This window comes from Aythya fuligula, chromosome 1, assembly GCF_009819795.1.
Source record: "Aythya fuligula isolate bAytFul2 chromosome 1, bAytFul2.pri, whole genome shotgun sequence".
In the NCBI taxonomy this organism is placed as follows: Eukaryota; Metazoa; Chordata; class Aves; order Anseriformes; family Anatidae; genus Aythya; species Aythya fuligula.
The window spans coordinates 1,186,587-1,200,325 of NC_045559.1; the positions used below are offsets into that span (position 1 = coordinate 1,186,587).

Below are 13,739 nucleotides of genomic sequence, written 5' to 3' on the forward strand. Positions count from 1 at the left end.
GCAGGCTGATGGAAATGACTCCTGGAACTAATTTTAATACAAATCGGGGACAGGTCATGCATATGTATAGCCGTATTGTGAAACCTCACGCGGACGTGACTCCTTTCTGCACATAACCATGGCAAGTTGCCGCGTCAGGCAGGCACGACGTCGGCGGGGCTACCCCCGTGCTGAATAAACACACCAACTTTACAATCTTATTGATGGTGGAGTCTATTTTCTGCAAGTCACCAGCCCGTGCCGTGGCAGAGCGATGACACCGAGACAATTTTACACGTTTGGGACTAAAACCGCTGCGTGATGTTAGCGCGGCGTGGCACGGGGTGATGCCACCGGCAGGGAATGCTGCGCGTTACCCGAGCCCCACGCCGCTCATCCATTTTACTCGGCCGCCCCGGAGCAGCATCATGTTGCTATTTAATTCCTCGCTGCCTCAGCGTATCATGACACATCAGCTCGCCGCCGAGCCCCGGCCAAATAGCGCTATCGCTGAGGTCAGGTCGCAATCCCGTCGGATGAGGTGCACGCGTCCACATCTGCGCTGGCCGTCTAGACTCCCGCTGTAGTCACTGGAAAGAAATAGGCACTTCCAGGGCGTGATTCATCCCCTCCTGGAGTAAATGCCTAAATTAGGTCAGAGGAATCGTCCCCTCCGGGAGCCTTTCTCGCCGGGCTCCGTGGCAGATGCTCGCGCTGGATGCTTGCAGTAAGACGAGACCATTCCCCCCTCTTTGTGTCACGGGGAGCAATTCCGCAGCCTGCCCCGGCCAGCTGACATTTCGCAGCTCGCCCCAACTGTTCGCTCACGAGCTGGGAAAAAAAAAAAAAATAAAAAATAAATAAATAAAAACGTATGTGAAAGTCGCTTGAAAAAAAAAATAGCGCTTTGTCTTCTCGTGTTTTTTTTTTTTTTTTTAATCTCTGTAGGGCTGATACCAGGAGATAATAAAGGAACCGCGGTTAAAACGACGTCGCTCTTTCCAGTCATGGGTGGTGTGAGATGTTGTGCGTGTGGTGCAGCGGGTGCCTTATCAGAGGGCTGTGGGCAGAGTTTAAAAATCAGGAAAAAACTGATTTATTTAAAAAAAAATGATTTTTTAAACAAAAGATTTATTTTATTTTTGAATGAAAGGGGGGGCTGTCTGCGCAGTTTAAAAACTTTATAACGTTTATGCTTTCAAACTTTCCTTTACACACAGGGAGACTGGAAAGTTGTTTTTTTTCTTGTTTTTTTTTTCCCTTCCTTTCTGGTCCGGAGACGCTGGCATTGTTATAAAACCGGATTTAAAGGCTGGAAGGGGAAGCTGCTGATACCGCCCGGCTGCTGATAAGCCCCCCCCCGAGTGCCGGGAACACGCCGCGAGATCCTGCCCCGAAGAACGGGGACGGAGGAGCGAGGAGCCCCGGCACCTGCAGCACATCCCAGCGGGGTCCCACATGGAGCAGCAACCCCGGCACGGCCCCAAACTCAACGAGAGGCCTCGGGGTGCCAGCAGCGAGGTTTTACCCGTGACTCAGCCCCGGCTCCGTGCTGGAATCCTGCCTGCGTCCAGCAGAGACCCACAGCGGGGAGAAGGGAGCGGCGATTCGAGGCTCCTCCTGTAGGTTTTTTTTGGCAGGAAGGGCTCGTTCTCCACACTGACCCCTCCGAGGAGGGCACGGTGCCCTCTGCTTTCCACCCTGATACCAATCTCCACCCGGATCCATCCAGGCACGAGCTCAGATGCGGGTGTCCAGGGACTCTGAGCTTGCTCCGACCGTCCCCACAAAGCCACTGACGGCCACAATCTCAGCTTTTTTCTCTGTCCCCATCACTCCTCGCTGTTACAACGTCCCCCCCTGCTTGCAGGACCCTCCCGTTTCCCCCCTGCAGAGGTGCAGGATCCAAGTCACGTCTCCTCCGCGATGAGCTAACGAAGCGCTGGCTCCAAGCACCTCATAAAAGCCGTTTTCTCCACGGCTCGGACCATTTTCATCCATTCTTTTTATATTTTTTTTAATTCTCCCAGCCTCTCAGAGCCCCATAAAAACGTTGACACGCTGCAGCTGGGTACCCTGCCTGCCATGTGCATGAGGTGCAACCCCCCGCCCTGCCTCCGATTTCCCCGTTTCAGGGTTTCTGATCCGAAACGCATTCCTAATCCGTTCGGCGGCGCTGCCTGGGGACGTTTCCTCCCCCCTCAGCTCTCGTCTCGCTCCTGACGTTATCTGGAAGGGGCGCGGGGACGAGCCCCCTTTGGGCCCACAGCTTCCCACAGCTCCCGTTTCCCTACGGAGGTGAACGCCACCCCGATTTTTGGAGGCTGAAATCGGGCGAAAGGAAATCTCGCCTCCACCAGCAGATTTTTAGCCAAAATTGGAGAATTTTGCTGGGCGGCTCGCTGCCGCTCGGGCACTAATGAGGATGGGGATGGCTGTGGGGTGGGGGCACCCTCCCCAGCCCACCCCGTGCCTCCGTCCCTCCAAGCAGGAACCTCGAGCTCTATCAGCGATCAAGGGGAGGGGGGGTCTGAGATTAATCCCAGTTCGGCGGCGCTCCAACTCTGCTCCGTTTTCACCGTTTTTGTTCAAAATCGCTCATTTCTGCTGCTGCTGCTCCTGGTGGGGCCCGGCAGGGTCCCCGGGGTCAGCAACGCGCCGGGTGCCGCGGATGATGTTAGAGGCCAGGAAGCTGCAAACAGCCGCGTTCTGCCCATAAAAAGCCACGGCCGCTCGGCGCGGGGGCGGCGCGGGCCAGCAGTGCTTTGGGGGGGGGAGAACGCCCGGCATGTGCCCCCCCAAATCCCCCCCAGTGTCCCATTGGGGTGAGGGGAGACCCCCCGAAATGTGGCTGTACCCAACCCCGAGCCACCCCGTGTGGGTTGTGGGGTGCCCCCCAGGCCACCCGCACACGGGGATGGGGGCACCCGGGGGGGCTGCACCGTGGGACCCCCCTTTGGGGCGAGTCCTGGGTGGGCTGTGGGGGATGGCAGGAGCCACGGTGTGGCACCGAGTGACACGTTTCGTGTCACTGAGCACCCCATGGGGACACGGCTGTGGGACCCCAAACTGGGAGAAGGGGACGCGGGGAGGGGGATGGAGGGGGAGAGGGGCATGGTAATGGTGGGGGTGGGCAGGGGGAGGTGGGGGTGGTGATATAATGATAATGGAAATGATAATAGGAGGGGGGGAGGGTGGTGTATAACGGTATAATAATAATAATAATAATAATAATAATAATAATATAGTAATAATAATATAACGGTAATAATGAGGATGAGGATGGTGATGATGTACTGATCGTGAGAAATGAGGATAATGAGGGTGAGGATGGCAACACCGTGACGTTAATAATGATATCATGAATATAATAAAATTAACGACGGTGGGGATGGGGAGGGTGATGAAGAAGATGGGGATTTAGTGATAATGGTGGGAAGGAGAAGGGTGAGGATGGGAATGGAACGGCAACGGTACTGGTGAGGAGGAGGAGGAGGAGGATGGGATAACGATAATGAGAGTGATAAGGATGGTGATGGTGGTAATCATCAATAAAAAATAACGGTATCAGTAATGAGAGTGGGGATGAGGAGGAGGATGGTGATAACGATAATGAGAGTGATAACGAGGGTGAGGAAGATGATGGGAAGATCATGATAAAAATAATAACGAGAACGGTGAGGAGGAGGATGATATAACAATATTAATGAGGAGGAGGATGGTAATATGATAACGATAACGATGAGGATGATGGTAATATGATAACGGGAATGATGAGGGTGATGAGGGTAATTATAATGATAACGGTATCAGTTATTGCTATAACGATATCAGTTATATGCTGGGAATGGTGAGGACGAGGGCAATAATGCAGCGATAACGGTACTAATGAGGATGATTATGAGGCTGGTAATAATGTAATGGTAATGACACTGATGAGGATGATGATGAGGGCAATTAATGATAACGAGACTAATGAGGAAGATGATGGTAATAATATAATGGTAATAATGTCAAATAATAATGTCATATATAATATAAATAATATTTATTATAAATAAAATATAATATTAATAACAATAATACAAGCTAACGGTGCTGGCGACACAAAACACGGCAAAATAAGAATTAAAAGGCCAGCAATAACAAATCAATCGGGGCCTAGGCCTAGGCCTCAGGCCTGTGCGGCCGCGTTGCTAGGCAACGCCCGCTTCCCCAACCGGAAAAGGCGGGAACAGCGCGCGCGCTGCCTGACGGCCGCGCCAGCCAATGGCGTGAGGGAAGGCGGCAAAGCCAGCCAATCCCCGCTCCGAGGGGGCGGGACGAGCGCCTCTTAAAGCGGCCACAACGGTGGGCCCCACCCTCGGTGATTAGCCAGCTTAAGCCCCGCCCACACCCTCCCCCAACCAATCACAGCCGGGCCTGAGGACGCGCCGGGCCACGCCCACCCCGGGGCTTCCCCGAAGGGGGCGGGGGGGGGGGGGGGGGGGAGGGCGCGGCGCATGCAAATGAGATGCAAACGAGATGCAAATGAGGCGCGCCGTGCGGAAGCGCTGCGAGGAGGCGGCGGCGGCGGCGGCCGGACCTGGGGGGCGCGGGTGAGAGCTGGGGGGGGTCCTAAAAGGGGGGGGGGGAGGGGGATTTTTGGGGTGAAAGGGGGAGTTTTTTGGGGTGAAAAGGGGATTTGGGGGGGGGGGGGGGGTGTGGGGGAGGGGCGAGGACCCCTGGGGGGGGGCAGCGGTGCGGGGGGGCCCCACGCGTGTGCGTACGCACACGCGTGGGGCCCCCCCGCACCGCTGCCCCCCCCCAAAATTCGTGCCCCCCCCCCCCCCAAATCCCCTCACCCCACCCCCACCCCCCAAATTCCCCTCCCCCACACCTGGGACCCCCCCCCAAGGCACCCCAAGGTGGGGGGAGGGGTAAAAAGCCCCCCCCCCCCCCCACCCATGACACCACCCTAGGGTGTGGGTGGGGAGGTGCGGGGGTGGCCTCGTAACCCCCCCCCCCAACTCCATGGGGTCACGTTGTGCCCCTCCCCCACCCTCGATGTCACCCCCTCCCCCCCCCCACGGTGTCACTTCTCCTTTTGGGGGGATTTGTTCCGCTTTTGGGTCCCCCCCTCCCCGGGTTCCGCCTCGGTTGGGGTGGGGGAGGGGCGGGAGTGTGGGGGGGGTGGGCCCATGGGTGGGGGGTCAGCGGGTGGGGTGGGGGACCATAAGTGAGCGTGCGGGGTGGGGGGCACCCAGAGGTGGCTGTGGGTGGCCATGGGTGACCGTGGGTGTGATGGGTCACCTCGGTTGACCATGGGTGCCCATGGGTGCCCATGGGTGGCCATGGGTGGCCATGGGTGATGGGTGGCCATGGGTGGTGGGTGGCCATGGGTGGCCATAGGTGATGGGTGCCCATGGGTGACGAGGTGTGATGGGTCACCAGAGGTGGCCACAAGTGTTGGGTGACCATGGGTGTTGGGTGACCATGGGTGTTGGGTGCCCATGGGTGACAAAGTGTGATGGGTCACCAAAGGTGACCATAGGTTTTGGGTGACCACGGGTGATGGGTGGCCATGAGCATGGGTGCCCATGGGTGCCCAGAGGTGGCCGGGTGTGATGGGTCACCTCAGTTGACCGTAGGTGTTGGGTGACCATGGGTGACGGGTGGCCATGGGTGATAGGCGACCATGGCGGAGTGTGATGGGTCACCATGGGTGGCCATAGCTGATGGGTCACCCTAAGGGACCACGGGTGGTGGGCGACTGGGTGCGATGGGTGCCCGGAGGTGGCTGGGTATGACGGGTCACCACAGTTGACCATAGGTGATGGGTGACCACGGGTGATGGGTGCCCGGAGGTGGCCGGGTGCGATGGGTCACCAGAGTTGACCATGGGTGATAGGTGACCATGGATGATGGGTAACCATGGGCGATGGATGACCAGGGGTTATGGGTGACCATGGGCGATGATGAGTGACCACAGGCGATGGGTGACCATGGGTGATAGATGACCATGGGCGATAGGTGACCATGGGCGATGATGGGTGACCATGGATGATGGGTGACCATGGGCGATAGATGACCATAGACAATGGGTGACCATGGGCTATGGGTGATCATAAGTATTGGGTGACCACGGGTGATGGGTGACCATGGGCGTTGGGTGACCATGAGCAATGATGGGTGACCATGGGCGATAGGTGACCATGGGCAATGGGTGACCATGAATGATAGATGACCATGGGCAATGGGTGACCACGGGTGATGGGTGACCATGGGTCATGGATGACCATAGACAATGGGTGACCATAGACAATGGGTGACCATGGGTGACCAGGAGTGATGGGTGACCATGGGTTATGGGTGACCATGAGCAATAGATGACCATGGGCGATGATGGGTGACCACAGGCGATGGGTGACCATGAGCGATAGATGACCATGGGTGATGGGTAACCATGGGTGATAGATGACCATGGGTGATGGGTGACCACAGGCAATGGGTGACCATGGGCGATGGGTCACCATGGATGATAGATGACCATGGGTGATAGATGACCACAGGTGATGGGTGACCATGGGTCATGGATGACCATGGACGATGAGTGACCATGGGTGATGATGGATGACCTTGGGCGATGGATGACCATGGGTGATGGGTGACCATGGGCAATGATGGGTGACCACGGGCGATGGGTGACCATGGATGATGGGTGACCACAGTTGATGGGTGACCATGGGCGATGGGTGACCACATCTGGTTATGACATCTCACCACATCTGACCCCAGGTGACCCCAAGTGACCAGAGGTGACCAGAGGTGACCGGAGGTGCCCGGAGGTGCCCGCAGGTGACCGTCGACCGGCCATGACGGCGCCGCCGCGCCGCGTGCGCCTGAAGCCGTGGCTGCTGGCGCAGGTGGAGAGCCAGCGCTACCCGGGGCTGCAGTGGGTGGACCGGCGGCAGCGCCTCTTCTGCATCCCCTGGCACCACGCCACGCGGCACCTCGCCCCGCAGGAGGACGACGGCACCATCTTCAAGGTGGGACCGCACCGCGCGGCACGGCCGGCAGAGACCCCGACCCTAATGAGATCATCAGAGACCCTAACCCTAATGAGGCCAACTCTTACCCTAACCCTAGTGAGATCATCAGTGACCCTGACCCTAATGAGACCGTCCATTGTCCTAACCCTAATGAGACCATCCATGATCCTGACCCTAGTGTAGACCATCCAGGACCCTAAACCTAATGACACTATCCATGACCCTAACCCTAGTGAGATCATCAGTGACCCCAACCCTAATGAGCTCATCCATGATCTTAACCCTAATGAGACCGTCCGTGACCCTAAACCTAGTGAGATCATCTGTGACCCTAACCCTAATGAGATCATCCGTGATACTAATCCTATTGAGACCATCCATGACCCTAAGCCTAATGACACTGTCCGTGACCCTAACCCTAATGAGACCATCCATTGTCCTAACCCTAATGAGACCACCCATGGTGACCTTAACCCTAATGAGATCATCCGTGACCCTAACCCTAATGAGATCATCAGTGATCCTAACCCTAACGAGGCCATCCGTGACCCTAACCCTAATGAGACCATCAGTGGTCCTAACCCTAGTGAGACCATCCATGACCCTAACCTTAATAAGACCATTCGTGACCCTAATCCTAATGAGTCCATCCGTGACCCTGTCCTAGTGACCACAACCCTAATGGCCCCAACCCTGTCTCTGATGTCCCCATCCATGATCCTAACCCTAATGGCTGTAACCCTAATGAGTCTAACCCTATCACTAATGACCTTAATCCTAAAGACCCTAACCCTATCCCAAGTGACCCTAAGGACCCTTTCCATAGTGACCCTGACCCTAATGACTCTACCCCTAGTGACCCTGACCCTAATGACTATTTCCCCAGTGACCCTAATGACCCTATCCCAATTGACCCCAACTCTAGTGACCCCGACCCTAATGACCCTTTCCATGGTGACCATGACCCTAGTGACCCTATCCATAGTGACCCTAATGACCCTATCCCAACTGACCCCAACTCTAGTGACCCTGACCTTAAAGACCCTATTCCAACTGACCCCAACTCAAGTGACCCTAACCCTAATGACCCTTTCCATAGTGACCATGACCCCAGTGACCCTAATGACCCTACCCCAACTGACCCTGATTCAAGTGACCATGACCCTAATGACCCTTTCCGTGGTGAACCTGACCCTAGTGACCCTATCCATAGTGACCCGAATGACCCTATCCCAACTGACCCCAAATCCAGTGACTCTAACCCTAATGACCCTGACCCTAGTGACCCTATCCATAGTGACCCTAATGACCCTTTCCCCAGATGACCCTAATGACCCTATCTCAATTGACCCCAATTCTAGTGACCTTAACCCTAATGACCCTTTCAATAGTGACCATGACCCTAGTGACCCTAATGACCCTTTCCCCAGTGACCCTAATGACCCTACCCCAACTGACCCCAACCCTAGTGACCCTAACTCCCCTTTCCACGGCTCCCCGACCCTAGTTACCCTTTCCCTAGCGACCCCAACCCTAGCGACCCCTTTCCCCGACCCCAAACCCGTGACCCTTTCCCTCGCCGCGACCCCAGGCGTGGGCCACGGAGACGGGGAAGTTCACGGAGGGGGTGGACGAGCCCGACCCCGCTAAGTGGAAGGCCAACCTGCGCTGCGCCCTCAACAAGAGCCGCGAGTTCCGCCTGCGCTACGACGGCACCAAGGACGCCCCCCCAAAACCCTACAAGGTCTACGAGGTCTGCGAGGCCGACGGCGCAGGTAGGGGGGCTGTGGGGTGGACACGGTAGATGGGGGCAACCCGCGCCCCGCAAGTCCTGAGCACCCCATAGGGCTCTAGGGTCTTACGGGGCCGCAGGGTCCCAAAAGGATTCAGAACCCCAAATGGATCTGGCGCCCCGTGGGACCCCCAACACCCTACAAGTCCCCAACACCCCAAAAGGACCTGGCACCCCATGGGACCCCCAGCACCCTACAAGTTCCTAGAGGTCCCATGGGGCCCCAGCACCCTGCAATGCCCCAGCACCCCAAAAGGATCTGGCACCCCACAAGTCTCCAGCACCCCACAAGTCTCCAGCACCCCATGGGTCCCCCAATGCCCCACAAGTCCCGAGTGCCCCACAAAGACCTGGTACCCCATGGGACCCCCAGCACCCCACAAGTCCCCAGCACCCCACAAGCTCTCAGTACCCCATGGGACCCCCAAAACCCCACAAGTCCATGGCATCCCATGGGGTCTCCAGCACCCTACAAGCCCTCAGCACCCCACAAATCCCCAGCACCCCATGGAGCCCCCAGCACCCCACAAGTCCCCAGTGCCCCACAAGTCCTCAGCACCCCACAGGACCCCCATAACCCCACAAATCCCTAGCACCCCACAAGCCCTCAGCGCCCCACAAGTCCCTGGCACCCCACGGGACCCCCAACACCCCACGGGACCCCCCATCACCCCACAAGCCCTCAGCACCCCGTTCCCCTCTCTCCCCCTCGCAGACGGGGTGACCGGGGACGACTTCAGCCACGGCGGGGAGGAGGACGTGAGCCAGGTACCTACGGGACAACGGGGTGTGGGGGGGGTGGGACACAGCCCCCTACCCCACACTTTTTGGGGTCCCTCACCCCATAACCGCCCCCGCTCTGCCTCGCAGCTGCAGAAGCTGATGTCCCTCAGCATCAACACTGAGCCGGCCCCGGGGGGCGCCCCGTGGGGGGGCAGCGGCGAGGTGGGGGCGTCCCCGGCCGCCCCCCAACCCCGCTGCCCCCCAGACGCCCCCATCCACGCCGGGGACCTGCTGCCCCCCTACCCCTGGCCCAAAGAGGAGCCCCCCTTCGGCGGCGGCTGCCCCGTGGGGCCCTTCCTGCCCGGGGGGGCGGTGGCGGCCCCCGAATTGCCCCCCGGGGCCGCCGGCACCGTTCCCCCTGCCCCGGCCACCCTGGCGCCCATGGAGCACGGGGTCCCCAACCTGCTCATCAGCCCCCACCTGCTGCCACGTGAGCACCCGTGGGTGGGGGTGGGCGTGGGGGGGTGGTGATGGGCATGGGGTGGCCGTGGGGTGGTTGGACGTGGCTGTAGGGTGGCCATGGGGTGGTTGGTGATGGCCATGGGGTCACCATGGGGTGGTTGGACGTGATTTTGGGGTTGACAGTGATGGAAGAGTGGGGGAACATGGATGTGGGGGGCCATGGGGTGGCTGGACGTGGCTATAGGGTGGTTGGACATGGCTATGGGGTGGTTGTCAACAGCCATGGGGTGGTTGGTGGTGGCCATGGGGTCACCATGGGGTGGTTGGACGTGGTTTTGGGGTTGACGGTGATGGAAGAGTGGGGGAACACGGATGTGGGGGTTCATGGGGTGGTTGGACATGGCCATGGGGTGGTTGGTGATGGGGATGGGGTCACCATGGGGTGGTTGGATGTGGCTATGGGGTTGACAGTGAAGGAAGAGTGGGGGTACATGGATGTGGGGGGCTATGGGGTGGCTGGATGTGGCTGTAGGGTGGCCATGGGGTGGTTGGACATGGCTATGGGGTGGTTGGCAACGCCCATGGGGTGGTTGGTGGTGGCCATGGGGTCACCATGGGGTGGTTGGACGTGGTTTTGGGGTTGACAGTGATGAAGGAGTGAGGGAACATGGATGTGGGGGGCCATGGGGTGGCTGGACATGGCTGTAGGGTGGCCATGGGGTGGTTGGTGATGGCTATGGGGTCACCATGGGGCGGTTGGATGTGGTTTTGGGGTTGATGGTGATGGAAGAGTGGGGGAACATGGATGTGGTGGGGCCATGGGGTGGTTGGCGATGGTTGGTCATGGCTTTGGGGTGGCTGAACATGGCTGTGGGGTTGGCAGATGACAACAGGGTGACACAGATGAGGCCATGGGGTGGCTCAACATGGCCACGGGGTGGTTGGGTGTGGATGGGCACGGGGCTGACATTGGGGTGTCATCGGGCGCACGGCCATGGGGCGACCACGGGCTGGTTGGGCATGGCCGTGGGGTGTCCGAGCGTGGCTACGGGGTGCGTAGACAAAGATTTGGGGCGTTTGCGGGCTGAGCAGCCACGGGATTAGGGTTAACCCCATCTCAACCCCCCCACCCTTCCCCATCCTTCCAGCAGTGACCGACCTGGAGCTGAAATTCCAATACCGCGGCCGCCAGGTCTGCGTCCTCACCATCAGCAACCCCCACGGCTGCCGCCTCTTCCACAGCAGCCTGGAGCCCACGCAGGAGCAGGTGGAGCTTTTCGGGCCGCTCAGCCTGGAGCAGGTCCGCTTCCCCGCCGCCGACGGCATCCCCAACGAGAAGCAGCGCTTCTACACCCACCAGCTGCTGGACGTGCTCGACCGCGGGCTCATCCTGGAGCTGCAGGGCCAGGACCTCTACGCCATCCGCCTCTGCCAGTGCAAGGTCTTCTGGAGCGGGCCCTGCGCCGCCCGCTGCGCCGGCCCCAACCCCATCGAGAGGGAGAAGAAGACCAAGCTCTTCAGCCTCGAGGGGTTTCTCAACGGTGAGGGGGGGAGGGGGGAGGGTTGGGGTGTCGCCCATGGGTGGGGGACATTGTGTTGGGGTGGGGGGTGCCGAATGGGACGTGGGGACGTGGTGGGGTAGAAGGACACCGCGATGACATGGGGACATTGTGTTGGGGTGGGAGACATCACGTTGGGGTGGGGGACATTGTGTTGGGGTAGGGGACGATGTGTTGGGGTGGGGGACATCACGTTGGGGTAGGGGACATCGTATTGGGGTGGGGGACATCTTGTTGGGGTAGGGGACAATGTGTTGGGGTGGGGGACATCAAACAGCACGTGGGGACCTGGTGGGGTGGAAGGACACCGTGATGGCATGGGGACACTGCGTTGGGGTAGGGGACGTTGTATTGGGGTAGGGGATGATGTGTTGGGGTAGGGGATGATGTATTGGGGTAGGGGATGATGTATTGGGGTGGGGGATGATGTGATGGGGTAGGGGACACCAAATGGTACATGGGGACATGGTGGGGTGGAAGGACACCGTGATGACATGGGGACATTGTGTTGGGGTGGAGGACATCGCGTTGATGTAGGGGACATCGTATTGGGGTAGGGGACATCGTGTTGGGGTGGGGGACATCATGTTGGGGTAGGGGACAATGTATTGGGGTGGGGGACATTGTGTTGGGGTAGGGGACACCAACCAGCACGTGGGGACCTTTTGGGATGGAAGGACACCGTGATGACATGGGGACACTGTGATGACGTAGAGACACTGCATTGGGGTGGGGGACAATGTATTGGGGTATGGGATGACGTATTGGGGTGGGGGATGATGTTTTGGGGTGGGGGACATTGTGTTGGGGTAGGGGACACCAACCAGCACGTGGGGACCTGGTGGGGTGGAAGGACACCGCGATGACATGGGGACACCGCGATGACACAGGGGAGACACCACATTGGCACTGGGGACACCACGTTGGTGTGGGGGCCACCAGCTGGTGGATGGGGTCTGGATGTCCTCGGGGGACCCAGGCCAGCGTGGGGGACGCGGGGACCGGGTGGCACGGGGACAAGGCCAGCAGGGGCACTGCCACCCAGAAGCAGCAGCAGCAGGGGGGGGGGCCGGCGCTGCCCCCTCACTGCGGCGCCTGCCCCCCCCCAGGCCTGATCCTGTTCCAGAAGGGGCAGACCACCACGCCGCCCCCCTTCGAGATCTTCTTCTGCTTCGGCGAGGAGTGGCCGGACCAGAAGCCCAAGGAGAAGAAGCTGATCACGGTGCAGGTGAGGGGACGAGCGGCGCGGGGTGGTGACGGTGACAGCGGTGACAGCACCGGGGGTGACACACCGGGGGGGGGGGTCTCTTGCAGGTGGTGCCGGTGGCGGCGCGGCTGCTGCTGGAGATGTTCTCGGGGGAGCTGTCGTGGTCGGCCGACAGCATCCCGCTGCAGATCTCGCACCCCGACCTGAAGGACAGGATGGTGGAGCAGTTCAAGGAGCTCTACCAGCTCTGGCAGAGCCAGCAGCGCCTGCCACAGCCCCCGGCGAGCACCGAGGAGCCCGGTCCCTGGGCGCTGCCACCGGGGTCCCTGCCCCAGTGAGGGGACCTGGGGACGGCCCCGCGCTGACACCCGGCACCGCGGGACCACAACGGGGCAGGGACGGGGCTGTGCGCGCCCACCGGGCTGCAGCAGAGACACGGGACCAAGAGCGTGGCAGTTTTGGGGAGAAACGGCGAGAAAATGGGGCCAGGATGGGGACACCCAGCACCAGCAGGGCGAATGGCTCCGGGGACATCAGCGCCGCAAGGACACCGCGGCTCAAAAGCCACCGCCGCCCCTCCAGCCACCCACGTGCACCCAAGAACGAGGCAGAGCCGCGGGTTTTTAATTTATTTTTCAATTTTTTTAATTTTTTTTTTTCGGAATTTTGTGTTTAATTGTTCTCGAGATGGCTACAACACCAGACGGAACAGCATGCGCGCCCGCGGGGCCCCGCGCGCCCGGGGCCGTCTCCCAGCCCTGTCCCTGCACTCGCTCGAGCCGTCTCCGCCGCGCTCGCTCAAACCCCAAAGAAACCAAATAATAATAAAAACCAAAAAAAAAAAAAAATAATAAACCAAACCAAAAAGAAAAAAAAAAAAAAAGAAAAAAAAATATATAATATATATTTAAACAGTCTGTCCCGCCTGCGTCTGTTCCACGAGGCCGCTGCCGCTGCGCATCCCCGGGCCGAGCCCCGGCCTCCCC

General features: G+C 59.3%; 1 protein-coding gene across 1 annotated transcript; it reads left to right on the top strand.

Annotated features, from left to right (window-relative positions):
* Positions 1 to 6,833: 6,833 nt before the first annotated feature.
* Positions 6,834 to 13,562, top strand: IRF5 (interferon regulatory factor 5). Its single transcript, XM_032201844.1, has 7 exons — positions 6,834 to 7,007; positions 8,602 to 8,785; positions 9,316 to 9,350; positions 9,973 to 10,015; positions 11,139 to 11,528; positions 12,656 to 12,774; positions 12,861 to 13,562. The coding sequence occupies exons 1-7, from the start codon at positions 6,834 to 6,836 to the stop codon at positions 13,089 to 13,091; spliced, it is 1,176 nt and encodes a 391-aa protein (XP_032057735.1). The 3' UTR covers positions 13,092 to 13,562.
* The last annotated feature ends 177 nt before the right edge of the window (positions 13,563 to 13,739 follow it).

Bases quoted from the DNA above. Each gene is read 5' to 3' on its own strand.
- IRF5 (XM_032201844.1), top strand. From the start codon at position 6,834: ATGACGGCGCCGCCGCGCCGCGTGCGCCTGAAGCCGTGGCTGCTGGCG. The intron at 7,008-8,601 runs GTGGGACCGCAC...CCGCGACCCCAG, and splicing joins ACGACGGCACCATCTTCAAG to GCGTGGGCCACGGAGACGGG. The intron at 12,775-12,860 runs GTGAGGGGACGA...GGTCTCTTGCAG, and splicing joins AGAAGCTGATCACGGTGCAG to GTGGTGCCGGTGGCGGCGCG.